This window comes from Leptonotus elevatus, chromosome 8, assembly GCF_054856555.1.
Source record: "Leptonotus elevatus isolate MCC_2025b chromosome 8, RoL_Lele_1.0, whole genome shotgun sequence".
NCBI lineage: Eukaryota > Metazoa > Chordata > Actinopteri > Syngnathiformes > Syngnathidae > Leptonotus > Leptonotus elevatus.
The window spans coordinates 1,432,660-1,460,000 of record NC_141246.1 but is presented as its reverse complement, the minus strand read 5'-3'; the positions used below and the strand labels follow the sequence as shown (position 1 = coordinate 1,460,000).

Here is a 27,341-nt window from a genome sequence, read left to right as displayed (position 1 = left end):
TCATGCTACGAGCTAATAAATTAGCCGTCGGATTAACATTAGTGTGGGAACGTTATCGCCGTTGGGTTAATGTGACGTTATAACTTTTATTGACTTTTTTTATTTTTATGTTTCACCGTTTACTGGCATTTTCTTTTTTTTCCAATTAAAACACTGATTAGCAGAGACAAGATTTTGCAAAATCATATATTTTTTGTCTCGTCTTTATTCATGAACTAAAATGTCCTTCAATTTTAGTCCAGTTTTCTTTATTAAGTGAAGTACATTTTCGTCTCATTGTAATTGGTTGATGAAAATGCATACCGATTTAGTCCTAATTATTGTTAATTAATGAGCGGTTCTGGTCTCGTCTCGTCTAATATTAATACGGCAAAAAATGTGTGTTGACAAAAATATTTTTGCTTAATTTTCGTTGACAAAATGCACACGAGTTTGAACCAAAATGGCGGACTTCCTTGTGTGTTTACCATCATGGCTTGGTGAGGCTTCTTTGTGGTTCTGCTCGTGATCAACATGTCAATCAACGTTTCATGTTTTTACGACATCTTCACTCTCGTGTTCGACCCACGTACGATGACAGAAATTGGAATCCTTTGCAATTTATGTCGAGTCAAAGTTGGCAGCCATCGGACACGTTCTGACGTGCAAGATGAGTTCATCCTTAAAAGTGAGCCTAAAATGTCCTCGTCGAAACAAAAATGGCAAACTTGCTGTGTCTCTTCATCAGGCGTGGTCAGCCTCTTGAGACTTTTTTTGAAGATCGAGTCATGGGAGAATTTTGTTCAGTGCTTTGGGGGCTGATTTTTTTTTTTTTTTTTTTTTTTTTTTTTTTTTTAAAGAGCTCAGTATTGTTCATTCGGAAATGTCATCATCATTGCTCTTTTTTTTATTTTTTTTATTTTTTATTATTATTATTTTTTTATTCATTTGGTGTTTTATGGCGAGTCATGACATGTCGGCGCCACGCGCAGCCGGCCATCCGTCTAATATTTGGGATTCAAATCTGGGAGCGATTGGGCGATTGGGTGGGATCTGTCAAATGGACAAATTAGCATAAAACGGATGCTTCGAAGCAAAATGTCAAGACTTCTCGTATCTTTTCGGGCATTACTTTTTTTTTTGGTCCTAGTCATGATAAGATATGTTGGTAAAATTTCATGATGCTCAGCGAAACTTGTCTCGGGGGAGGGGGGGGGGGGTTGATTGATTTTATAGGACAAACCCCACTTTGAAGGAAATGGCCAAATGAACCTAAAATGGTCGCTGGAGACCAAAATCGCAGACTTGCTGTGTCTTTTCAAGTGCGCGTCTACCGAATGTCATGCTGTTAAACGTCTGGGCAGGTCCAACATGTGTCCTGAGAACGCCACGGCCAACAACCACGATTTCCAGATGCACAACTTTGAGGACACGGCGTGTTGCAAGGCGTGCTCCATGATGCTGAGGTTTTTAGTCCAGCACGTCTCAGACGCGTGACTTTCCGCTCGCTCTCTCCGAATCCAAACTCACTTTCGCTCTTCTCTTCTTCTTCTTCTTCTTCTTCTTCTTTCATCACCTCAGGGGGATTTTCTTCCAGGGCTATCGCTGCACGCGCTGCAAAATGGCCGCCCACAAAGAGTGCTTGGGCAGATTGCCCGCTTGTGGACGCAGCTCAGGTCAGTCGCTTACATTTGAAGTCGTTCCCCGTTTTTCAAGGGGGGGGGGGGGGGGGGGGGGGGGGGGCGGGGACCAAATGAAAATCTGCGAGTAACTGATGAAACCACCTAAAAAGGTTTCGAGTTCCGTCGAGAGAACATTTGTTTCTCAAATCCTCTTTCTGAGATAGTTTCCTCCCCCAAAAAGAAAATTATTTTAACAATAACAAAAACGTTTTCATAAGAAAAAGCACTCTACGTTATTGTATTTTATTTTATTTTATTTTAAAAACATACAGTATGTTATGTGTTATGTTAAAAAAACTGCATCATGATCATTCAATGAGCATTATGCTGCTCATTCTGGTGTGTGCACTTTCACCACCAGGGGGCAGTATAATACAGACATACGACATACAGATGATGAATCGGAAGAAAAAAAACATTCCAGCTAAGCTGCAGTAATCACAAAAAAATAACCCTAAAACTCGAACACTATCGCAAAAAAAGCAAAGGAAATTTCATCCATTTATTGTTACTGTTAATTTGTTAACAATGATCTCTTGACGTTTGCCATTTTTCAGACCATGCAACGACTGCAACAAAAGTGAGTCTCACATGAAAACTTTACGTGCTGAAATAATTGTGCACAAATAATATCCTTTTCCTCTTTGTCGCCGTCAGAATAGGACACAAGGGTCGTCAGGGAACGCCGGCATCGGTAAGAAACACGGGCTCAAACCTCATGTAAATTTTCATCGTGGGAATTTTTTTTTTTTTTGCAGGGGAAAGGATTTATTGAAGTCAAATTAAGATTTTGATTTACCATCACAGCAATTGTGCAAAAGATTGACTTTCGGCATTCACACAATATACATGAAGAAACCACATTCAGTTTTTTTTTTAAATCATTTCTATTGTGAGTTTATAATGAACTAATAGTAGAAGAAGTGACATTGACATAATTGTTATTGTTGTTCATGTATATAATAAAGCATAATATTATATCCCACATCACCGATGTGCGATCCGCTCAGGTTTTCCCAAGATGGAGGCGTGTCAGGAGTACTTCGGCCTGCCGCCGCCGCCGGCCAGCTACGGCCGCCCGCTGCACCTTTCCAAGGGCGACGTGGTGGAGCTGACGCGGGCGGAGGCGGAGCTGTCGTGGTGGGAGGTACGTTCGGCCGTGTCACGGCAGCGGCGGGTTCGATCCTGTGGTTGGCGTCGACGTGCTCGCGCGGAAAAAAAAAGCTCACTTCAAAGCACTTTCACTTCGTTTTGCATTCACTTATTAAGGACGTTTTGTTCGCAACATTTTTATTTATATATATATCTTTATTGATCTGTAAAATGATGTCGTTAACGAAATAGTCATTTAAATTTGAAGTAATTCATTGCGTTCATTGATTACAATTTATATTATTTGTAGATAAGCGTTAAATTAACTTGAAATATATATATATATATATATTTTTTTTTTTTAAAGGGAAAAAAATAAAAATAAAAATAAATAACTTGAAATAATTAACAATGTATTTCTTAATGACACTTTCAGTATTGATTTTTTTTATCAGTGCATATTTAAATTGAATAATGACTAAATTAATTATTTCATTGAAGAAGAAAAAAATCAATTAAATCATGTTTAAAAAGATGTATTTGCCATGACCATGTTTTTATGACTATACTGTTAAGTCACACCTTTTTCTTAATTTGGCTGGTCCTGCGATTTATACTCAGGTGCGACTTGTATACACTATATTAAAAGTAGCGCTGGGACTCACACCAAATGAGGGATTTTGGGTGCGAGTCCGAGCTATTGCTGTTCTTGGTCTCGGTTTTTGTCATAGACATTTTCCCCCAAAATTGCGACTTCAGTCCCACTTTTAGCCCGAAAAATAGTCATTACAATGTATGAAATAAATGAATAGTTTAAAAAACTTTTTTTTTTAATTATTGAACAATCTATATGTTTTGTTATTGTCACGGTTTCAAAATAAAAATCACTCACCTTATTAGCACGGCTTTAATATTTTTTTTATATCAATTCATTTTTTTCCCCATGAAAATAGTATCAAAATTATTTGATTTGATTGAATTGTTCTAAGTTATGATTAACTGAATTGAATGAATGAAAGAATAAGTATGTTAAGTATTTCTGTCGTACGAAAACCTGCCAAATAATACAAGCGGAATTTGAATAAAATAAACCGTCATGTCCTTCAGGGCAGAAACTTGACTGGAGGTCAGACGGGCTGGTTCCCCTGCCGCAAAGTTATACCGTTCTCATGCGTGAGTATAAACCGCCCGGCAACTGACATTTGATCAAGGGTGTGTAGACTTTTTAGATCCACTGTGTGCCACCAAAACGAGAGGGTAAAAAGTTTAGCAGCTAACGTTGGTGCGATCTCACCTTTTCCTGCAGAGGCCCACACCGGATCTTTCTGCTTTCAGCTGGTGAGTTTGTTATTTTATTTTTAATGCATTCATATCATAGTGTATTATTTACAGCCATTTAATCCTAACATTTATTCATTTTCATTATAAAAGACTCTTTATTTGACTTTTTTTTTTTTTTATTGTATTTCCTTTCTCAACATATGACTTTATTTAGATTGAACTAATTCATATGAAATTTGTTCTATTGCTCATGTGTTGCTTGAAGGTTTGCGGGCAACATGGACCGACCCGCTGCCAAGAACCTGCTCATGTCTCGCTTCGACGGAACCTACCTGGTGCGGCAGAAGGACGGCGGCGAGTTTGCCATCAGCATCAAGTAGGATTCGGCACATGCCTTTGAAATGGAAGTTTCTACCCTGCCAATCTGATACCGATCTGATTGAAATCAATTATTTGGTTTCATGTCATTTCTTGTCAAGCCTAAAAAGGAATTCTTCCAATCGGCTTCAACACCTTGTTGGACTTTTGTGTATATCTAAGATAATTTAATGGCATGAAAAACAAATAAATGAGTCATTGAAATACTTATTTTTGTAATTGCATATATATACCACAAGATGGCGGCAAAGCACTTTAAACAGGGCAGATTATTAAACAACACACACTGACTGGTATTCCTTTTGGATTGATGTATTTACTGCAATCTTTAACAAATTGAAGTTAAAAGCATCTAACACAAACAAACCACCTTCGCATGGAGCTCATTGATCGTATTTGATTACTTTTGGGGGTTTTATTAGTACTTTATTAGTTCACTTGTAATGGTGAGCCCAAGTAGTGCATACATCTTTTTTTTGGGGGGGGGGGGGGGGTGACACCCTGTAGTAACAAGATTTGTCCTGTCCTCATATATTACAATTTTGCAATAATGCCGGTAAACGTTTACGGTAATTGTTCTACTTTGGCAGGTTAAACACGGACATCAAACATATCAAAATCACCTCCATTGATGGCCTGTTCCGCATCAACGAGAAGAAGGCCTTCAAAGGTTTGGTGGTGAGTTTGGCAGGACAACGTTGAAGGAGACATATTGATATTGCGCTTGCTTTATGTCCAATTCCAAACGCTGTGCGGCACACAACTAATAAAATATACAAGAGATTAAAAAAAATGTCTTTTTTTTTTTTTACATCATATCTGCCCAACAAGCCATGAATCAACTCTTGCTCGCGTATGTATTGTTGCAGGAGATGATTGAGTTCTACCAGCAGAATTCCCTGAAAGAGTGCGTCAAGGACGTGGACAGCACGCTGAGCACGCCGTACAAGCAAGCCGAGCACAGCAACGACCACAAGCCCCGCGACGCCCCCAAAGGTTTGTGCAAAGGAAGGTCGTTGCGTCCTCATATTAGGACAGAGTGAGACAATAATAACATATTTGAAAAGATCTACTCTGGGCCTTTGTTATGACGTGTGACTCGATGGGGTTTGTTTCACATTTAAAAAAAAAAATAAAAAATTTTTGTGCTATTAAAGTTAACGCGTTAACTAATTAATTAATCACAAAAATGATCACATTAATCATGTTTTAACACAGATGAATCACACTATTAATTTTGACCACAGATTGTCCTACGTTAAAGGTAGCACAGGTTGTATTTGAGCAATAAACATACCTACATGCATTCAAGTATTTAATAATAATATTTGTTCATGTCAAACTATCTGGGTCATTTTTTTCCCCATTTTAAATTATGCAAGTAATTAACTGATTAGAGAAGAAAAAAAGGAGAATGAGCATGTGCAGTGGATAAAAAAAATGTTGAAGATGTCTTCGTAACATTAAATGTCGAAAAAAATAACACTTGACTTAGGTGTGCATGGGCAATTTTTTTTTGAGAAAAATCATTTTTAATTAAGCGATTAATCGTAATTAATCAAAATTCTAAGATGTGATTAATTTGATAAAAAATTAAATCTTTTGACAGCTTTTACCTTAAACACAACATGGAGGGTTTTTTTCTGGAATATTTTTAGGCAAAACAAATGTCAGAATAAAAAATTATAACGATTTTTTTTTCATAAGATAAATTGAAATGGCAGTTATTTTTTAGAAATTAATTAAAATTCTTATTGTAAAATGAATTAATCAGTGAATAGGTTTATGGGGTCCCTGGACAAAAATATTGGGAAAACGCTAAAGATGCTAACGATGCTAATGTTGCATGACTTTTTGGCAGACATTCATATAAAAAAAAAAAAAAATTAAGAAAAAAAAACATCGGATCGTTTTCTGTTATTTTAGCAGGTCATATTTTTTTTGTTTTTAATAGTTGCAAGAAAGTATTTAATTACACTCTAATTTAGAGGTAACATGGTTGAGCACACATTCAGAACAAAAGTATCGAGCTAATGCTAACAATTGTAAGGCTGCAAGCCTTTGTAAACCAATATTTAAATTCATTTTTTTTTTTATGATGTCAAGTTATCAACGTCTTACACGTTTCTGTACAAAATGGATGGATGGACATTTGAAGAAAAAAAAGCATGTTTTTTGGTGGTTGCATCTTCATAGAATGTGAAAACGATCAAAGGACAACGTCAGCAAGGTACGAATCCACTGGTTTGCCGCACCTTCATTTTGGACCTTTTTTTTTTTCCTCATCCCAATGCGCTCGCTGTGAACGTCGCACGGGCAGCAGGCGGCGCGCGCACCTTCGGCATGGCGAGGGCCAGGTACGATTTCTCGGCCCGCGACCGCTCGGAGCTGTCGCTGCGCGAAGGGGACACCATCAGGATCCTGTCCAGGAAAGGCCAAAGCGGCTGGTGGAAAGGCGAAGTCTACGGCAAGGTGAGCGGGAACGCCAAGGAAGTGCCAAACGAACAAACCCATCACGCTTTTGTCGTTGCCCAGGTGGGCTTCTTCCCTGCCAACTACGTGGACGAGGACTACTCGGACTACAGCTGACCGGCAGGCCGCGACTTCCGTGCGCGTCTTCTCATCATGTGAATACATTTGTTTTAATGACCATGATCGTCTCGTGGGAGGTTTTGGGGATTGTTTTAGTCACTGCGTTCTCCTAGAATGTCAAAATGACAACAACACAATTTATATCTGGGGTGTCCTGATCAATACATTTAATTTGAGGTATGACTTGATGTGGTAAGTTGCACACCTGTAGACATGTGGTTGCTCCACAATGTTGTGTGTGTTTATTTTCCAGGTAGCTATTTGTTCTGCCATTCTCCATTAGTCATCTTTTATTGTTTTTGTTTTTTTTTAAATACAAGGAGACAACTTAAATCCATTACACTCTTAACATGTAGTCAATCCACAATGTTGTTTATGTCAAAGTTTGCATTCTGAGAGAGCGATGCCATCTATGCGCTTCTCAGTAATACTAGTTTTTATTAGCTTGTTTATGTATAGATGATTTCTTAAACAATTCCGGCCAGTCGATTCTGACATGTGGTTACTCCACAACATTGTGTGCGTCCATGTTCATGTCCAGGGGAAGACCAGATCTTACTTGTTCTGCCATTTTCCTTAACAGTCCTCATATTGTATTTGGGTGAAAACAGCTTCTTAAAACAATTCCAGTCAGCTTTTGACGTGGTCACTCCACAATGTTGTGGCCACTCCACAATGTTGTGTACTTCTATGTTCCTGTTCTGGAGAGCTCTGCCATTTATGTGTTCCTCTAATATTCATTTTCATTTTGTTCTTTACTTGTGTAGACAATTCTTTAACGACAATTGGATTCACAGTAGATTCCAATGTGTGTTCGCTCCACAATCTTTTGCAGTCCGTGTTTGTTTTGGTAGAGCTCCACTACTTATTTGTTCCTCTGTAAAAGTCAATTTTGATTTTATCGTTAATATGTGCAGACAATTTCTCACTCCCGTGTTGTGCGCGTCTATTTTTATGTTCCAGAGGCGCCACGCTACTTATGTGTCCCGGTTTAACAGTTTTTATTATTTATACCTGCAGACGAGAATGGTATTTCAAATAGACTATGATGTGTTCACTCCACAATGTGTTGTGTTTCTGTTTTCGTTCAGGGGAGCAACGTCACTAATTTTTCTCACCACAATAATCCTTATTTTATTTATATGTGGCATCAACTTCCTTAAGGATGATCCATTAGACTTGATTTTATGGTCGCACCACAGTGTTGTGGGCCCCCCAAGTTTATTTCAAGCAAATCCTTCTGGAAATGAATCAAAAGTCTCATTTTGCACGATGGTGTGTAAATAACCACTTTATTTCCAAAATATCTAAAAAAAACAAAACAACAACGTCATGCCGCTCACAATATTGTTTGTTTGTCCTGCTAAATACTAATGATGTCATCTGACAGAGCGAGCCTTCGCTTTCACTGGTAGTATAACTCCAGGTTCATGCCGTCGTGGATCTCATCTGGAAGCCTCGCGGTTAAGTCAAACACATACACTTTTACGTTTCATCAAGTCAGGATGCACCAGGACCAGTAACGGCACGTCGAAAAAAATTATCAGATATTGTACACGCCGATAGCGATGCCACGTCAACAAGTTGACATATACCTTCCGGGTCGGAGCAATGTCAGCCAAGTGGGTGTGCTGTGGAGATACGATAATATATATAAAATATATATATATAAATATATAAATAAAATATATATATATATATATATATATATAAAATATATATATATAAAATATATATATATATAAAATATATATATATATAAAATATATATATATATAAAATATATATATATATAAAATATATATATATAAAATATATATATATAAAATATATATATATATATATATATATATAAAATATATATATATAAAATATATATATATATATATATAAAATATATATATATAAAATATATATATATATATATATATATATAAAATATATATATATAAAATATATATATATATATATATAAAATATATATATATATATATATATAAAATATATATATATAAAATATATATATATATATATATAAAATATATATATATAAAATATATATATATATATATATATATATAAAATATATATATATATATATATATATATAAAATATATATATATATATATATATATATATAAAATATATATATATATATATATATATATAAAATATATATATATTTTATATATATAAAATATATATATATTTTATATATATATAAAATATATAACATATATATATATATATGGATTACAGCTACAGGAATTGTAGCAAGAACTCTTCTAAAAACAAATGAATTGTCAAATGTGCCATGTGGAAACAAAACACATTTTCCATCACAGTAATTTGTACGCGCCATCTGAAAAATGGGTGCATCCTTAATGTCAACATGTTGTGCACAGCAGCACGTCACGTATGAAGGATACAGTCTCCCAGTGACACGTGGTCCTTGAATATGGTGTACCTGCACAGAGAAGCGGCGAAACACAAATGAAAAGAGGACCTTCGTGCATGAGCCGCACGGCCGTTCAATCTATCAACAGCCAAGTCTCGTCACCTGGCCGGGCCACGCCCCTTTTGAAGACACACATTTAAACTCAAAGACACTACAGTCTCGAACGTGAGTTTGCCGAATCCAAGTGGATAAAAAGTCATCGCTGTTCCTCAATATTTATCCGTTTCCTAAAATGATCGAATATTCGGAATAATACTTGATTGTTGTAGTCCTGTAAATTCTACCAATTTCAATAATTATACGGTTCAGAAAATAGATGAATGAACAGTACACTTATATTGTACTTTGACCAGTCTTCTTCCCCGAAAGTATCTTTATTTATTTTTAAGTTCCGACCACCTGCTTTTGCCACCTCGTACTAAAATAAGGAAATCCATGGAGTTTGCTTACCATTTCTTCAAGACTATTTTGTCATATCGCGTCCCCGTCTGGGCTGCGATGAGCTTCTTCAAGTCTCCGATCGTGTCCTCAGAGCTGCAAAGTTGACTGATTGAGGAAGTGCACACGTGATGTCGTAGCCAGTACGAGGCCCTTATCCGAAATTAATCCATTCTCAGATGAATTACAAATCGTTTTTATTTTTTTTGTCTTGGAACAGTTAAATGTACGCCAATTGATTCATACGATTATGTTATCCAATTCGGCGGCTTTCTGCCGCTTTCAACGTGAAGGATACTTGCACTTTACCCGGACTTTCTTGCCCAGCCGATCGTTGCAGACCACCTCGATCATCTTGTCGTTCAATCTGTCAAGGCAAACGTGTCGCGGGTGTTAAAGCATCACACACTGACCGGATAGATCATTGTTATGTTACTGGAACAATAAGATTTAAAACGCAAATCTTTCGTTGAACGCATGCTAACATGCTAATGCAGTTATACGTGTTATTTACGCAAACGTTTCACAGAGTAGGCACGCTTGAGGGTTAAAATGGTAACCATTTATTTAAAATTACAACTAGTGTGTGTGAAACGAGTCGATATTACCTCAAACGCCGCAGCCGAGTAACAAAATTGAGCTTTACGTTTCAACGCCACGGTACTGTTTTTGACCAAACTCCCACCCAAAAAAAAGCTGCTTTAGCGTGTTTAAACCAATCAAATAGGTGGAAAGAATGATCGACAGCTCACACCGGCCAATGGCTGACACGCACCAACGATAGGCGGGCGTGAAGGGGAAAACAATCCGAGAACCGTAAATGCGTCAGTGGTTGTCGCAAAAGTGTTGCAACCGCCCTGGCACACGGCTGCTCCATTTGAATTTGTCACTTTTGGGAGGAAATCCTGCGACGGGATAGGGAGAAACAATGGCAGACGAGGACACTTTACCAACGGGCTGGGAGAAGAGAATGAGCCGCAACTCAGGTGACAAAACAGGCGGGACGGGAGGCCGTAAACCGGCTCGCTAGTTCGCTTGCTGCGCGATGTCATGTGCAACCTAGCTTGGGAGCTAGCAAGCCAAATCAGCATTGCGGCTGATTGATTGGCGCTTAGCTAAGCTAGCCCAGCTAAAACTTAAACGACGTGAGGTCACTTGTGATATTACTTTTAAGTGTAGTAAACTGTGGCAATTACAGTTTATTTGCGTATTATAAAAGTTAGGAAACGATGTAGGCGTGCGAGTCGATCCGCCCTGGGCCCCGCGTGACGTCACTGCGCCCCACGAGCTCACCTGAAGACGATATAAAGGTTCACAAACAAAAATGTTCCAAGTCCTACCCCAGATTTGTGTGTTTCCTTCTGGAATGGAGAACCATTTTCAAAGCTATAAAATTAATTATCAGTAAGAAAAGCAGTCAATTGTCAAATCTCTTGGATGTTTTTCTCCTATGATGCTTCATTTGTGTAATATCCAAAGATTGTTGACCTGTTTTCTTGTCAAATGTCGATTAAATTTTGTAATTTTTTTCTGTATGGTACCATCTTTAAAATGAACAAAAGATTTTGTCAGGGATCTTTGCAAGACGTGTTTGTATGTTCTAGAATGTAAAGTTGTGTTAATAAAAGCATTTAAAGAAAATAAAAGACGATACGAAGGATTTACATCTAAAATGATTTTGACGAAGTTTTCACGCCTCGAGAATGCTTCATGAAATCTGCGATTGTCATATGAATACAAATCAAGACCCAAACTTAATCTTAGATGTTGTTAAATTGATGCGCCGTTCGCTTGTTTGTGCACCAAGACCTGCAAAAATATGAAAAAATAATAATAAGCGGCTCTTACCCTTACAATGAAATGGCTTAAGTATGTATAACGCAGTGAATCGCCACCTATTCGTCCTTCAATGTTCACAATTTCCTTTTCTTCTTCTGTGGCCTCTATCCTTTTTTTTTTGTGCTCTTCCTGTAAGGAAAGTAGTAAATAACTCCCCTCTGTCTGCAGGCAAGGTGTATTACTTCAACCACGTCACCAATGCCAGCCAGTGGGAACGACCTGCTGCGGGAGACTCCCGCGCAGAGCCAGAAAAGGTGCGTTCACGTGCCGTTGGGAACTGTTCATAATTCCTTCAATTCCAGCAACAACGTATGACACAGCCGTCGTCATGCTTTTCTTAATGTGATGACCATCGAATATTTTGTATCTGAAAAATAAGAAACAAAACAATCTCTTACCAGACTTTTTGTTTCCAATTATCTTCAGTCGTGTTTTAGAAACAAATTTCAAATCCTCTTAAAGGGTCTTTAAAATCCATTCATTTTTAAAAGTGTCCCAACAAAATGATCCCTTACTGTCCATTTTGCGGTTTGTACGGCAGGTGCGCTGCTCGCACCTCCTGGTCAAGCACAACCAGTCGCGCCGGCCGTCTTCCTGGCGCGAGCAGAACATCACGCGATCCAAAGACGAGGCTCTCGATATGATTCAGAGTAAGTCACGAAGGTCGGCTTGCGTCGAACGTTCCCTGACTGTTTGGACGGTCCTTGTGGATGCTTTTTTTCAGACTACATTGAGCGGATCAAGTCAGACGAGGACAAGTTTGAGAACTTGGCCTCTCAGTTCAGCGACTGCAGTTCCGCCAAGAATGGCGGAGACTTGGGACTCTTTGGCAGAGGTCGGTACACGGGTGCGCCGAATGACCGTAATCGGCATGCAAGATCATTATAGCAATTCACTACGATGATTAAATGTATACATCAATTATGTACATTTAAAATAATAACTTACATGAAAAATGAAGTATTATTTAAAAAAAAAGTGGTTTAAAATGAACTTAAAATACAAAATGATTAACTAATTAATTACAATTGAGAAAAAATGAAAGACAAAATTAATCTAAATGATTTTTTTTTTTTAACAAAATTAGAATTTTTATGAAATTATAAAAATTATTACAAACATTGTTTATTTTAAGAAGCATGTAACAAAATTGTTTAATATATTATATAATTTCAATTAAAAAAAAATAACATTGCGCATGTATTTTTAAAAACAGCTACTGTAGTATATGTGGAAAAATAAACAAAATATCCATCCATCCATTTTCTGTACCGCTTGTCCTCACAAGGGTCGCGGGGGTTGCTGGAGCCTATCCCAGCTGGCTTCGGGCAGTAGGCGGGGTACACCCTGAACTGGTTGCCAGCCAATCGCAGATTCGCAAACAAAATATACAACAACACAAATTATTTGTTTGTTTAAATGCAGTCAAAATTAGAAAAACATATTTTAATTGAGAAGATTAGGTTTTTTCTTTTTTGTTTGCATTCAACAAAATGTTTAATTTTAAACTTGAGTTTGAAGAATGAATTCATAAACAAGTTATTACAATTATGCAACTTAAAAATACATTATTACTATAGTTATATTAAAAATTAATCATGTATACAGTAGTATTATTTATTACAATTCATCATTTTATTTGAGAAAACTTATCATATAATTTGGCAAAAAGCAACAGTTATTAGAATTAAATGTATTTTGAAACCGCAAATTACAGAAACACAAAATGACCATCAACAATATAGTTTCTTCTATTAGAAAAATAATTTTAGAAAACTTGCACATTAATAAAACGAATGAGCAACAATGATTACAATTTTATATTTTTCCACGTACATTTTTTTTTTTTGTGCTTTCATTTTTGGTGGTTTTTAAAAGTCAGTTGCGCTTTGCACCAGTAGGGGGAGCCCTGCAACGCATTTTCAAATAACTGCGTGTGCGCGTGCGTGTTGTCCACCTCAGGTCAAATGCAGAAGCCTTTCGAAGACGCCTCTTTTGCACTGAAGACCGGAGAGATGAGCGGTCCTGTTTTTACTGACTCCGGAGTGCACGTGATCCTGCGCACCGCCTGACCACGCCCACGCGCGCACACGCACACGCACACGCATGCATCATGTACCCATCCTGCTTTATCACAATGGTTTAAAGACACAAGGCCGATCCTAATATTTGACAACAAAGACGCAATAGAACCGATCAGAGCGCAGTTTGAATGTGCAAGTCACCAAAATAAAAACCCGGAGAGTTTTCCTGCGTACACAAAAATGGTTAACGACGCGGCCGCTTTTGAACGCTTCGCCATCCTCCATGTGAACTGTCAAGCCGTCAAAATAAAAGTCCCTTTTTTTTTTTTTTTATTGTACGTGTCTGTTTCTTGCCGAGTGCAGATGAGCGAGTAGTGTTGCCGTGGCAACATGTGCTTGCGTGACCTCTGACCTCACAGGTGGCGGCTCCAAAAGGGAAAACGTGTTTTTGGCCGATTGTGTCGTCGCATCGGACCGTTTAGCGCACTTCATGTCCTTTTCGTTGACATGTGAGCTAATGTTGCATTTGACCTTTCACCTCTTCAACTATGAAGTTGTCTTGTTTGACCTTCTTATCACTCACCTTGGACGTTGGATGCCAATGACCAAATAAGGACAATATCAAATGGAAAAACTGTCAAATTGGCTTCAGGCCTGCGTTCGTGTTTCAAGCGGAGGTCAAGGTTGAAAGATGGGGTTTCAAGGTTATAAAATTGGGTTAGGGTTTCAAGACCAGGTTTTGTTGTAGAAAAGTAGGGCTAAATATGTGCTTTGGGTTTGACAGTAGGGTTTCAAGACAAGGTCCGGGTTCAAAAGTTCTAAACCACGATTCTAATTTAAAAGTAAGACATGATTTCAAGTGTTTGAAAAAAAAGGGTTTTCAACCGACAGTTTCAAAGTACAGGTTTCAAATTTGGGCTTCAAGCCAATTGTTTGGGTTTTTAATGTAGGGTTTCAGTCCATGATTAGGGTTTTCAAAAGTGGGTTTCCAGTCAGAGTTAGGGCTTCAAACCAGGTTTGGGGTTTATTTGGGTTTGAAGTTTTGGGTTATGATTAGAGTTTCCAATGAAGGTTTCAAGCTTTGGTCTTGGATTAAGCCAGGGTTGATGTTTTGAATCAGGGCGAGTTTTTTTTTTTTTTTTTTTTTTAAACAAATAAAGGTTCGAGTGTCAAATTAAGCTTTCGCGCCAAGGTTCGGGTTTTAAGACGGAGCTCGTCGTTTTGTGGCTGTCGTGCCTGCTGCAGTACCAAATGCGACCTCAGACGGACGTGGGGGCGCCATTGAGAGTAAAATGGTTGCGTTGGTCTGTCTTGTCTTGGTGCGCGCGTTCGTGGATGCTGTCAAAAAAAAAAAAAACACGCGCGCGGAGCTTCGCCTCCCTCCATCCTGCATCCAGCATCCATCTTCGCCCTCCCACCGGGAACCACACGCTCAATCTGTGCCCGCCCTTGTCGCCTCCCCGCTCGGACCCGCAGTCGACAGCTCGCTCGGACCCGCAGTCGTCCGCCTCCCCCCCGAACCCCGTTGTGACCGCACTGCACACACACGTGGATCTCATTTAGGACGAGAGGAAGAGGGGCGCAAAAAAAGCGGACCTTTTCCACGAGCAGACAAGTTTGAAGAAGAAGAAGAGGAGGAAGGCTGAGTTGTGACATGTGGAGGTCGCGTGTCCATTTTGGAGACATCCTTCCCGCAATGTGTGAAAGGCGCCGGACATGCAGCTCCACGTCTGCTTGTTGCTTCTCGTCCTCGTCCTCGTCGTCGTCGTCACAACAGGTAAGCACGCACTCAAAAAAAGGAAAACGGAAATAATCGTCGCTTTTCAACATTTGCCGTCACTTGTGCTACCTTTAAATGTTTGCTAGCAAAGCACGGGTTTCAGTTCAAATGCTGATTTTGAAAAAACAAACAAAATGTTTGTTTTTTTGTGGTGACATTTGTAGCAAGGCCGCAGATTGCAATAATTCATCTGGATTTTTAAGAATAAGGGAGATTTTGCTTTTACACTCATCCAAACATTTCATGAAAACAAAATCTTTTTTTATTTTTATGAAAGCTGATTTCGCGTTTTCGCTCAATCCGACTTGGCGCTTTGGCTACGATGGCCATGTTTTAATTAGATTAATCGCGTTATAATGTTGATTCGTTACAATTAATCGCTGAATTAAAAAGGCTTTTTTTTTGGTCAACATTTTGTGCCCGCCAAATTTGAAGTTACGCGTTCATTCTTTTTGAAAATGTAATTAATTTATGAATGACGTCTTCAACATTTTATCATCCGCTGCACGCGCTCATCGTCCTCTAATCAGTTCGTTACTTGCATAATTAAAAAGGGGAAAAAAGACTCCCAATATTTAGACATGAACTAATGTCATACGCAAACATTTATCAAATGCTTTAGTTTTAATGCATGTCGTTATGATTATTGCTCGAACCTGTGCTCGCTTTAACGCAAGGATCGTCTGCGGTGTGATTGATCTGCGTTCATACACGATTAATGGGATCATTTTTTTGTGATCAATTCATTAGTTATCGCTTTAACTTTGACAGCACTAATTATGTATTTGTAAATAATTATTTTTAAAAAAAAACGTAATAAAAAAACTGACGATAAAATCGTATTTTTACAAATTTTCATGAAATCGTATCTGATTCCAATCAAATTCGCTAAGGTCAGAGATTTGGACTCCAGACAAAATGTATACATTATTATATTGTTTATAAGATCTTGAAAAAATGGCCGCCCATTTCCATGAAATCTATTTGATATGCTTTGTTTATGCAGTGTGAAAAAGGCATAACCAGATTGAACCCTGATCAGATCCATGTTTGGCAGCAGTGCAATGTGATGCGTAAAATCGTTTATTTATTTATTTATTTTTTCTGAAACCAGGTTTAATCCACATCAAATGCAGATTTGGCAGCAGTGTAAACGCATCTTTGCATTTTTTTTTTTTTTTAGACCTTGAAGCCTTGGTAGAAGTCTTTGCTCTTGTTTACATCCTGTTAGCCGCTAATGAGGCAAAAAAAAAAAAAAAAAACCTCTTGTATCCATTGCTAAAACCTGCGTCCGAGACGACTTTGATGTCCAATTAGGGCTCAGGAAAAACGCGTTTCTTTTGAAGGGCCCTGTAAAAAAAAAAAAAAAAAGCGGCCCTAAAACGACTGCTTCAAAGCAAAATGTCCGACTTCCTGCAGAACAGAATTCCTCGCTAACGCCAAAGGGTTGCTTGTAAGTCAGAAACTGAATCTGCGAGACCCGCCTGGACCACGAGAGTCCTAATAACATTTGTGTTGTCACTCTGACCTCATTTGGGAAAAAAAATCCAACAGTTGTCATCGTGTTGTGAGACAAACGGAAGCTTTGTTGTCCGTGTCCTTCGTGACTCTCTCTCTCTCTCTCTCTCTCTCTCTCTCTCTCTCTCTCTCTCTCTCTCTCTCTCTCTCTCTCTCTCTCTCTCTCTCTCTCTCTCTCTCTCTCTCTCTCTCTCTCTCCTCTGTGTGTGCGTGTGCGTCCCGGTCCTCCAGTCCAGGAAGACGCACGGAATTCCACAGAGGAGCACGCCGCCCCCGTCCCACATTCCCACAGAGACGTCCCCAGTCCCTCTCAGGCCCGGTCCGACGACGCGAGCACACAAGAATCCTATAGAGGGTCTGGATCTGAGCCCGGTCCCGCCACGCCCCTTCCCGCCTCTGACAGGCCCGATAGCGACGCTCTGCCGCTTCCTGAGGAAGTTGGGAACAATGGAGCGGAAACATCTGTCACCCGCTTTCCCGAGACGGCGGTGCTGACCCGAAACGCCCAAACAAATCCGGGAATGCCAGAAGGGACGCGCGGGACGTCTCACACCTCTGGGCGCTCCGATTTTCCGACTGTGATGTCATCGCAGATCAGATGGATGCTGGGAGCGCCCCCTGCTGGTGCCACAGAGACGGTTGATCTACAGAACCGCGGCCGGACATTGACAAGCGGGATGGAAGATTTCGGGACGCTCGCTTCAGACCCTGTTTGGGGATTCACGTGGTCCCGAACAGACTCGCCGCTGCCATATGTCACCGAGGGGCCATCGAGGATCGCTGGTTCGACTGTGGCCGCCGAAGATGCCGCCATTGGGTCTGGAAGGATCCAAAACTCGTCAGAGGTGGAGGATGGGACGGGAATGCCAAGACTGGAGTCCGGAAGGGTCATGAATTTGGGGGTTTCCGAAAATGGGATGGGAACACCCGGTTACTCGACCCAGATGGGGGTCCTCAGTTTGGGGGGCTCCCAGGTAGGGACGAGCACGCCCAATTACTCGCCCCATGTGAACACCACGTTGGTATCCGAAGGGGTTCCGGACTTGTCGAAAGACCAGAGGGGAACGCGACACGCGCCTCGGGCGGGGGTCTTGAGTTCGGGGTTCTCTGAGGACGGGACGGGAACGACTGGACAGTCGCCCCACCCAAGTTCCACTTTGTCCTCTGGCGGGGTTGAGAACGCATCGAGTTCGGAAGAAGGGATAAGAACGGCTACGATTTCCCAGGAAGGAACGGGAACGTCTGGACGCGCCCCCCACGTGAGCACTGCGACCTCTTCCCAAAGGTTTCTAAGCTTTGGGGGTTCCCAGGATGAGACAAACGTGCTGGGACACTCGCCTGGGGTCTCGGAAGGCAGGACGGGAACGCCTGGACACTCCGTGACGGTCTCTCGTCCTGAAGATGTTACGACCCGATACGCGCCCCGAGCGGAGGTTCTCAAGGACGAGACGGCGACGCCAGAAAACTCGCCTCGTCCCAGCACCATTTTGTCATCCGCAGGAGTTCAGGACTCGTCCGGCGCAGAGGCAGCGACCCTCGGACGCGCGACCCAGGCGGGGGTCTTGAGCTTGGGGGGTTCTGACAACGGGACGGGAGCGCCCGAAGATTTTCTCTACGCAAGCACTGTGACGGCGTCTGGAGAGCTTGTGCGATTCGGCGGCGCCGAGGACGCGAGAAGAACGTCGGGACACTCGTCCCATGCGGGAACCGTGACGACATCCGTCTTTGGTTTCGGCGGCTCCCGGAACACGGACGGCACCCGCGACGCGACACCTCCCCCGACTACGCTTAAAAGCCCTGCTTCTGCGTCTCCGTCCATCGCGCACGTTCCGACCCGGTCTCGCGCGACCGCCGCCCCGCCCCCGATCGCGCGAGGAACGCCGGCAACCGACGAAAAAGACATTCGGCGGGACGGCGACGCTGTGACAACGCAGCGTCTGATTCCCAAAGCTCAATCTGCTTCGACCCCTGCGAGCTCCGTGACGACCCGCGTCCCCAAAGTCTACGTGGTGCCGGACCAGCCTGCCGCCGTCAGAGGTGCGTGCGTGCGCGCGTGCGCGCGTGCGTGCGTGCGTGCGTGCGTGCGTGCGTGTATCAACTCGTTGTGTACGCGTTTGTGTTGTGGTTCTTGTCCAGTGAAGTCCATCGAGCTGCTGCTGCAGATCATCGTGGACGACTCCAGCGCCGTTTCTGGTCCCGACCTTGAGGAGGGCACCAGCGCGTGGGTGGGTGGGAAACAATTATACACGTCTTGTATACTTTAAATACTTTGTCCTTCACTCCCCAAAAATTTATTTATACTTTTTTAAATGTTTTTTTTTTTTTTTACGCAAGAGCCTACAGATGGCTTTGATGACGTTTCTGACCTGAAGAGGTGGCTTAAAGCAATGGTAGTTACAAAAAATGGCCAGCAGGTGGCAGCAGAGTATAAGAGATCAACCAGGGCCATCTTGCAACAAGCTCTTTTTGTCAGCGTTTTCAACAGGAATGTGAATAATGATGAATGTGAGCTATGCTTCTAATGCTAATTGCTGCAAAACGGAAACAGATACAAAAATACTTTTTGCGATATTGTAATGCAAAATGGAAACAGATAGATAAATATGCTTCTTTTTTTTTTTAAAGAAGAGACGAGGTTCCACGTGTTTATAGCAGTAGAACACAATATTTTGTGAGCCTTGCAAAGTCAGTCGAAATGCAATAAAAGAGCCGGGAGCGAAGGGGGTTGCTTCAGTGAAAATGGCTGCCAGGGAACGAGTTAATGGATCTTAGCGCTTTTTGTGTGTAAATCACACAACCGTCAAAGAATTGTGGGCGAAGTAGTCATGCCGAGATTGGCGCTGTCCAACGTTGCAGTTGGAGCCTCACCTGCAGAGGGCGCCGGGGTTCAGCCGGATGTTGGGAGTTTGGGGCCGGTGAGTGACCGCGCCGATCCCGCGACCGGCGCCACACGTACTGAAACCGGGCTTGCGTTTGCACCTTTTTTTGTCAATGCAGCGGACGCGCCGTGCAGACGCTGCTGGAGTTCGACAGCGCCGGCGCTCTGCAGTGGCTCGCCGCCTCGGGCGCCGCCGCCGCCGCGCTGCTGCGGCAGACGGGATTGGACGAGGGTGCGCGTCAGGGGCGGAGCTTCAGAGGCTCCAAGGTGGTCAACGTCACGCTGGGAGGTGAGAGTACTGTTCTTTCGACTGCCTCTCCTTCCAACGTAGCTATCGGTTAATTAATCGGTCACTGAATTCTCTATTGATGGCGGTTGGCTTAACAAAAATAAATATTTTTTTTTAATAAAAATCTGTTTTCATTGAAGGATGCGATCATGCGAGTGCATCAAATTGAACCGTCCGAGCACAAAAGGGAGTTTGTAAACCTGGACGCTGGACTGGAGAGACTAAACCTCCCAGGTTAGCTTAGCGCTAGCTAGCTAGCTGGTACCACAGAACACAAATGGATTTAAAAATGTACTGAAAGTGTCAAAAAACATTTTTTTTATTTGAAATAAAAGAGGAAAACCTTTCCCTAGTTTGGTCTTGGTAGTCGGATATGTCTTCCAAAAAGTCAATAGGAGGCTTGATCAAGCGCTTTGGACAACAAATGGCGCCGATAAAACGCAATATGGGGATAATCAAATTGGATTTTTCATTTTTTGAACTGATGTATTTTTGGGCAGAAATGTGAGTTATTGTCAGGACTCGTATGGTAAAAAGTTCATTCGTATCGTAAAATAGCAAGAAACTCCCAAACTGTTTGGAGTTCTGTTGAGTACAAGTGAGTGGACAAAGAATGCTAAACGAAGCTAGGCTAATGGTGTGCTTTTGTCTTTGCTACATTGTGGGGCCCATGCACGCGTGTTTTTCCAGGTTGATGTACCATTGTGGGGACCGACTTGTAACAAGTTCAAACCTGTTTTTGAGGGTCAAGACTTGGTTTTAGAGTTTCGGTTTGAATTGGGTCATGGTTGAGGTTCGGGTAAGGAATGGGGGTAGGCAATCATTTTTGATGGTTAGGGGGCGGGGCTAGGAAAAGCATCATGTCAATGAGATGTCCCCACGATGATACAAAGACAATTGTGTGTGTGCGTGCGTGATGCAGGGGTGCAGGCGGACGTTTGCGATTGGTTGCTCGGGTGCCCGGCAGGCTTCCACTGTGTGTCTCGGACCACCACCAATTACAGCTGCTCCTCAGTCTGCCATTTTGACTTCTGCCATCATCACGGCGTGTGCACCCACCACCCGAGACAACTTCCCATTTGTCGGTAAGAACGCGCACGCGTCGTCAAAGTCCAGTTTTGTTTCTCACTTCTTCACTTCACGTCAGCTGCCTGGCAGGCGAGGACTTCTGGTTCATGGGTTCACGGTGCGACGTCCGGATGACGCGCGCTCGTCTGGTGTGCACGTGCGCGTCCATCCTGGCGCTGGCCGTGGCCGTGATCGGCTCGCTGGCCTTCGTCGCCGTCAGACGCTACCGAGCTGCTCTTATCCTCGCCAAAGTGGACCAGACGCGAAGCAGGTACCTTCACGCGCACAGTCGTGCTGTTTCACTCCAGTCCTGTAGGTGGTGGTAGTGTGCAGTACAAAATGGATGCCCATACACAGGCAGATTTTTCTTTATTTTTGCCTCCCCTTTGTTGCCATCTGTTGGACATGGTGGGTTATTACTCCACTTTTCCACCCACTCTCCTTCTCTCTCTCTCGTTTTTTATTATTAAAATGTATTTTTAATTGTAGGTAATATAATGTTATTAGTTAATGGAGTTTCATTGTTTTGTACACAAGCAATTTTCCATTTACTCACTAAATTGGTTTTACATTTCATTGGTTTGGGTTTAGCTGTTTATATGTGTAAGTTTATGTGATCCCCCCTCCCCCTTTTTTTTTTCCTTGTAAGGAGGTAGGACTCTTTTAGGACTTTTTTTTTTTTTACTTCTTCCTACTCCCTTTTGAACATGTAAACTGTGCTTAATAAAAAAACAACAAAAAACACTTTTCTTTTAAATCTTTAGATTTTAATTTAAGTATTAATGTTGCTGACTTATATGTTCAATAAACAAACAAACAATTTTAAATTATGATTTATTTTATTTTAACGTCAATATTTTTAATTGTATTATTTTGTAATTGTATTTAGTGACTTTTAAACTGCAGTCCCAACTGTGGCCTCTAGATGTCACACTAACTCAAGATTATTAATTCTCATTTAATAAAAAATTAAATAAGGCTGCTTTTATTTTGTTTTGTCTTTCATACAGAGCAGCTGGGATTTGTTTTGTATTTAAAACATTGTGTACATTTTATAATTTGAATACAGTACTAGAAATATTTTTGTATTAACTCACCCCAAAAAATATATTATCTCATTAAATTAATGACAAATTATATATTATTTTGGTAATTCGAAGCTAAAAATATTTGTAAATCATTCAAAAATCATGGAAAAATGAATTTATTTATTTTAAATTACAATTAATGTGACAATGTAGTATTGTCTATCATTTTAAACTAAACATGTTTTTTGTATATTAGAAAAAAATCATTAAATTAATGGAAAATACAAATTTATAAAATTAAAATACTTAAATTTAACATGATAAAAACTAAATCAGGTGACTAAAAAAATTTAATGATAAAAATTACACAGTAAATGTCCTGTAAATTCTAAATTAAGATTTTTTTTAATTGATTCAATAAAATATGATTAACTTGTTGATTGAAATGAATTGTGATATTACATTGTCAGTCTAACTGTTTTTTTTTTTTTTTTTGCAGCTACCGACGCTTCAACCATTTTGACGAGCTGTCGTCTCGCTTCTGGCCGCGCTCGGCGTCGGCGGCTTCTGCCGACTCGATGGACAATCCGGCGTTTACGCGCTCCGACGAACTGCTGCACATGCGAGCTCTGGACCGGCCCTGCTGCTACCACGACGACACCTTGTCGCTCGCCTCCGCCTCGTCCGCATGCACCGGACGCACCGCGCGCCTCAACACCATCTACCCTGACAGGTACACGCCATCCAGCCAAGTCACGTGCTGCCTTCAGGGACAGTCTGACATCATAATTTTACATCTATCATAATCAGGTGTTTCATTAACCGACAGTTGGAACTTTTTGCTTTCTCTGATTTGATTATTTCCGTCTAAGTCAGATGTTGCCTTTTAGGGACAGTCTGAAATCTCTTGTGTACATCTGGTGATGCCTTCAGGAACAAATAGAAATCAAAATTTTCAGTCTAAATCAGGTGTTTCCTTCAGGGACACTCTGAAATGATAGTTTTCAATCATTCAATCGAAATCAGGCATTGCTTTCAGGGACAATCTAAAATCGCTATCTGTCAAAGTCAGATGTTGCCTTCAGGGACAGTCTGACATCATAATTTTACATCTATCAGTATCAGGTGTTTCATTAACCGACAGTTGGAACTTTTTGCTTTCTCTGATTTGATTATTTCCGTCTAAGTCAGATGTTGCCTTTTAGGGACAGTCTGAAATGTCTTGTGTACATCTGGTGATGCCTTCAGGAACAAATAGAAATCACATTTTTCAGTCTAAATCAGGTGTTTCCTTCAGGGACACTCTGAAATGACAGTTTTCAATCATTCAATTGAAATCAGGCGTTGCTTTCAGGGACAATCTAAAATCGCTATCTGTCAAAGTCAGATGTTGCCTTCAGGGACAGTCTGACATCATAATTTTACATCTATCATAATCAGGTGTTTCATTAACCGACAGTTGGAAATTTTTGCTTTCTCTGATTTGATTATTTCCGTCTAAGTCAGATGTTGCCTTTTAGGGACAGTCTGAAATCTCTTGTGTACATCTGGTGATGCCTTCAGGAACAAATAGAAATCACATTTTTCAGTCTAAATCAGGTGTTTCCTTCAGGGACACTCTGAAATGACAGTTTTCAATCATTCAATTGAAATCAGGCGTTGCTTTCAGGGACAATCTAAAATCTCTATCCGTCAAAGTCAGATGTTGCCTTCAGGGACAGTCTGAATTTCTCATTTCTCCTCTTTGATCTATCCAACTAAGTCAAGTGTTGCCTTCAGACAGTCTGAGCGCATTGATTTTAATGATCTATATCAGGTGTTGCCTTCAGGGACAATCTAAAAGTCGGCTCGTCACATTCTTCCTGAGTCTGAACGGTCACCCAAGTGTAAAAAGAAGCGAACGCGTGTGTCAGCTCTCAGTACGGCTGGTGCGGCAGCGAGCTGAGCGACGGCGACGGCGACGGCGACGGCGTGCTGGACTCGGGCAAGGCCAGCGACCTGTCGGTGTGCAGCTGGCCCGTGGAGCCCATCCACTGGACGCCCTTCCCGCTCCTGCGGCAGCTGGCCGCCCCCCAGCCCCCCCACGCCGTGAGTACTCGCGAGCCACGTGCTGCTTCACCAAATCCAAACACATTCTCATCATGGGATTGCATTCAAATTTCTAATAGAGGCATAATATGTGTTCCACAATTATTTTTTTTCCCCACCGCGCTTCCTATTCCAAGCTCATTCAAAATGTTTGAAACATTTCCCAAATGACCGATTTCCAACAATAATTTCCCCCCTGTGTCATACTTTGATATTATTCCCTCCTTCATCGTTTCTTGACCAAATCAAACCAAATTTTTGACATATTCTTAAACATGAGCAAATGTGGAAAAAAGTGACAAAACTAATAGATATATCTTTAGAAATAATTTTAAAGACTGTACGCAAATTTGATTTCTTGTTTTTTTTGTTGGATTTATTTTTTATTAATTAAAAAAATATTTATTCGTGTTTAAATTAAAAATATACATTTTTAATTTAAACACGAACAAATATTTTTTTTTTCATGGTCTGTCGTGCATAGAAATGTTTGGGGGGAAAATATTTTTGCACTTTGGAAAACGGCTTTACTGTCTAGAACAGGGGTGGGCAAACTGGGTCCTCGAGGGCCGGAATCCTGCAGGTTTTGGATGTTTCCCTTCTCCAACACAGCTGATATATGATCAGCTCATCAGCAAGCTCTGCATAAGCCTGATAACGATCCTGTTGATTGGAATCAGCTTGTGTTGGAAGAGGGAACCCTCCAAAACCTGCAGGACTCCGGCCCTCGAGGACCCAGTTTTGCCCACCCCTGTTCTAGACAGTAAAGCCGTTTTCCAAAGTGCAAAAATATTTTCCCCCCAAACATTTCTATGCACGACAGACCATGAAAAAAAATTATTTGTTCGTGTTTAAATTAAAAAAAAATATTTTTAAGTAAAATTAATAAAAAAATAAAAAAATTAATCCAAAAAAAAAAAAAATCACATTTACGTACAGTCTTTAGAATGATTTCTAAAGATATATCTATTAATTTTGTCACCTTCTCGCACATTTGCTCATGTTTAAGCCTTTTTCTAAAATGGAACACAATTATTTATTTATTTTCCCCTTAAATTTCTAATCACAACACCCCATGATTTTTTTTTTAATTTTCTATTTAGGAAACTATTCACGTGAACACTATTTATGTCAAGTGGAAAAAAAATATTCTACATTTAAATATTTATTACATCCCATGACAAAAATGTCAAACACATTTAGGAAATGTTTTCAAAATAAAAATCAAGATTCACATTTAAGGCTTATCCCAAAGTGGAATAAAATGTCCTCAAAATTCTACACGCAACACCTTTATAATGACTTTAGCACGTAATGCTAACTCATTAGCATCAGCCAACTGAGCTTGGCAGGCTGACTCTACTTTGTTCTGACGGGCATTTTTGGAACGAAACTAAGATGAAATTGAAGACAACGCGTTGCTCGTCGATACGTTGACTCCCTGTTGCTACGTTAGCTTAGCATCTTTCCTTGTGTTGGCTGTCCAGGCTCGGACATCCAGGCCGCGCTCGTACTGCGAGGGCATGGAGCTGGTGGACATGAGCCGCAGCTGGACCGCATGACTCGGATCCTCTTCGGCCACCAGACGCGTTCGCTCTGTGCCCGTGTGTCCGTGTGTGTATATCGAGCCGCTGAGAAATAAATAAATACTTAATGACCAACACGACTAAATAGTATTATCTGTCTATTCAATTGTTGCAAGTACACATCTGCAGAGGAGCTAACTCTGATGGCGCACGCTGACACTAAGAGCGCCGCTGCCGCCTACTGGCGTGGATGTTCAACTACACTTTTATTCTCGTACGGCCAAAAGCAAACAAAATATGTTACCTGGGGGTCAAAATATTATATGTATGGCATTTGAATGTGAAAGTCAAATGAATCACAAAAAGTTTCACACGATAACCTGATCATTGTTTAGTTTTTGTTTTTTCTTCTTCTGATGTGCCAGCAATCCACTTCCGCTGTTATGAAACACTCCATTTGACCATCTTGCGTTTTCCGCCCCCCCCCCCCCACCCCTTTTGGCCACCCCCCCTCTGGAATGCCGGACCATAAAAGCATAAAAGATACGTCGGGGCAACGGGAAAACTGGCCCAAGCGGATCGAGCACACTGGGAACGGCAACGAATGATGCAGATAAAAGAAAGTAGCAAAGACGCTACCTGTTAGCTTAGCTTCATTCCATATATGGTCTCGGAGCCACGAACCAGGCGTGTGTGTGCGTGTGGCAACATCCACACACACACACACACACACATCTGCATCCACATGTTTAAAAAGGGAGATTCATTCATTTCCTCACGCTGCTGGTCACATGACCTGCAGGAGCAGCAATACATTCTTCTTCATCGCAGTCATGTGACTTACTCACGCCGATATCTCCTTATATGGACGTCATCCAAAGGTCCTCTCAAAGGCACCAGCCTGAGTGTGTGTGTGTGTGTGTGTGTGTGGATTTGGATAAATCCCTGATTGGCTTGTTGACCTTTTAACCTCTCCATGCAAACGACGTGCGTGCGTGTATTTGTAAGTGGATGTGTGTTCACTTCCTGTATGCATTAGAGGTGAAAGCATGGTTAAAAAAGAAAAGAAAAAAAAAGCTATTTCCTGCCCCTGTTGCTGGCCGAATGTCCTTATTAGGAACACGAAAGAGAGCCAAAGAGAATTCCTGCTTTATGGTCATTGTCCGGGCACACACACACACACACGCGCGCGCGCACGCACGCATACACACACGCCCACACACCCCCACACACACACACACACACACACTCGGACAATTACAAGTGGAATCGCAACTTGAGGTATTTCAGATCCACGCGTGTCATCATCTTGCATTCCCATGACATCACACTTGGATGTTGTCACCTACTGTGACACACGCACGCATGAAAAGAAGCATCCGGTCATATTCCTGAGGAGGAA

At 41.1% G+C, this 27,341-nt stretch overlaps 4 protein-coding genes across 16 annotated transcripts in view; 3 read left to right on the top strand and 1 right to left on the bottom strand.

Moving 5' to 3' along the window:
* The window catches only part of vav1 (vav guanine nucleotide exchange factor 1), a 37,190-nt gene extending 29,121 nt beyond the window's left edge, over positions 1–8,069 (top strand). For 8 of the 10 annotated variants that reach the window (XM_086082226.1, XM_086082222.1, XM_086082221.1 and 5 more), the window contains 12 exons: positions 1,344–1,445; positions 1,561–1,655; positions 2,219–2,241; positions 2,319–2,355; positions 2,672–2,808; positions 3,861–3,926; positions 4,060–4,091; positions 4,300–4,410; positions 5,003–5,090; positions 5,282–5,408; positions 6,733–6,884; positions 6,948–8,069. In XM_086082226.1, coding sequence (XP_085938352.1) covers positions 1,344–1,445; positions 1,561–1,655; positions 2,219–2,241; positions 2,319–2,355; positions 2,672–2,808; positions 3,861–3,926; positions 4,060–4,091; positions 4,300–4,410; positions 5,003–5,090; positions 5,282–5,408; positions 6,733–6,884; positions 6,948–7,001 — 1,024 coding nt within the window. In that variant the 3' untranslated portion in view covers positions 7,002–8,069. The remainder of the gene's footprint in view (positions 1–1,343; positions 1,446–1,560; positions 1,656–2,218; positions 2,242–2,318; positions 2,356–2,671; positions 2,809–3,860; positions 3,927–4,059; positions 4,092–4,299; positions 4,411–5,002; positions 5,091–5,281; positions 5,409–6,732; positions 6,885–6,947) is intronic. The other 2 variants (XM_086082230.1, XM_086082231.1) reach the window with 2 other exon arrangements.
* A 198-nt stretch (positions 8,070–8,267) lies between these two features.
* On the bottom strand, positions 8,268–10,662 carry ubl5 (ubiquitin like protein 5). The gene is made up of 5 exons (XM_086082654.1): positions 10,510–10,662; positions 10,200–10,268; positions 9,914–9,997; positions 9,435–9,472; positions 8,268–8,453 (listed from the first exon to the last, which is right to left on the bottom strand). Exons 2-5 carry the CDS (start codon positions 10,253–10,255, stop codon positions 8,410–8,412), a joined length of 222 nt encoding a protein of 73 aa, XP_085938780.1. The 5' UTR covers positions 10,256–10,268; positions 10,510–10,662; the 3' UTR covers positions 8,268–8,409.
* Positions 10,663–10,719: 57 nt separating this feature from the next.
* Positions 10,720–14,090, top strand: pin1 (peptidylprolyl cis/trans isomerase, NIMA-interacting 1). The gene is made up of 5 exons (XM_086082653.1): positions 10,720–10,887; positions 11,909–11,994; positions 12,282–12,390; positions 12,465–12,575; positions 13,703–14,090. Exons 1-5 carry the CDS (start codon positions 10,830–10,832, stop codon positions 13,810–13,812), a joined length of 474 nt encoding a protein of 157 aa, XP_085938779.1. The 5' UTR covers positions 10,720–10,829; the 3' UTR covers positions 13,813–14,090.
* Positions 14,091–14,801: 711 nt separating this feature from the next.
* vap (vascular associated protein) lies at positions 14,802–26,377 on the top strand. Of its 4 annotated transcripts, none has more exons than XM_086083613.1 (10): positions 14,803–15,541; positions 17,294–19,099; positions 19,199–19,287; positions 19,919–19,977; positions 20,060–20,229; positions 21,152–21,314; positions 21,377–21,568; positions 22,825–23,058; positions 24,142–24,413; positions 25,901–26,377. In XM_086083613.1, the coding sequence occupies exons 1-10, from the start codon at positions 15,481–15,483 to the stop codon at positions 26,053–26,055; spliced, it is 3,201 nt and encodes a 1,066-aa protein (XP_085939739.1). In that variant the 5' UTR covers positions 14,803–15,480; the 3' UTR covers positions 26,056–26,377. The 4 variants fall into 4 exon arrangements, with proteins under 4 accessions (XP_085939738.1, XP_085939739.1, XP_085939740.1 ...); XM_086083615.1 differs by having other exon boundaries at positions 14,807–15,541; positions 24,239–24,413; positions 25,901–26,375; XM_086083612.1 differs by having other exon boundaries at positions 14,802–15,541; positions 17,294–19,287.
* The last annotated feature ends 964 nt before the right edge of the window (positions 26,378–27,341 follow it).

Excerpts from the sequence above, each read along its gene's own strand:
- ubl5 (XM_086082654.1), bottom strand. The coding sequence starts at position 10,255 with ATGATCGAGGTGGTCTGCAACGATCGGCTGGGCAAGAAAGTCCGGGTA. Across the intron at positions 9,998-10,199 it reads AAAGTCCGGGTAAAGTGCAA|CTCTGAGGACACGATCGGAG; the intron begins GTATCCTTCACG and ends TCAACTTTGCAG. Across the intron at positions 9,473-9,913 it reads AAAATAGTCTTGAAGAAATG|GTACACCATATTCAAGGACC; the intron begins GTAAGCAAACTC and ends TTCTCTGTGCAG.
- pin1 (XM_086082653.1), top strand. The coding sequence starts at position 10,830 with ATGGCAGACGAGGACACTTTACCAACGGGCTGGGAGAAGAGAATGAGC. Across the intron at positions 11,995-12,281 it reads CCCGCGCAGAGCCAGAAAAG|GTGCGCTGCTCGCACCTCCT; the intron begins GTGCGTTCACGT and ends TTTGTACGGCAG. Across the intron at positions 12,391-12,464 it reads GGCTCTCGATATGATTCAGA|ACTACATTGAGCGGATCAAG; the intron begins GTAAGTCACGAA and ends GCTTTTTTTCAG.
- vap (XM_086083612.1), top strand. The coding sequence starts at position 15,481 with ATGCAGCTCCACGTCTGCTTGTTGCTTCTCGTCCTCGTCCTCGTCGTC. Across the intron at positions 19,978-20,059 it reads ATGTTGGGAGTTTGGGGCCG|CGGACGCGCCGTGCAGACGC; the intron begins GTGAGTGACCGC and ends TTGTCAATGCAG. Across the intron at positions 23,059-24,141 it reads AACACCATCTACCCTGACAG|GTGTTGCCTTCAGGGACAAT; the intron begins GTACACGCCATC and ends GATCTATATCAG.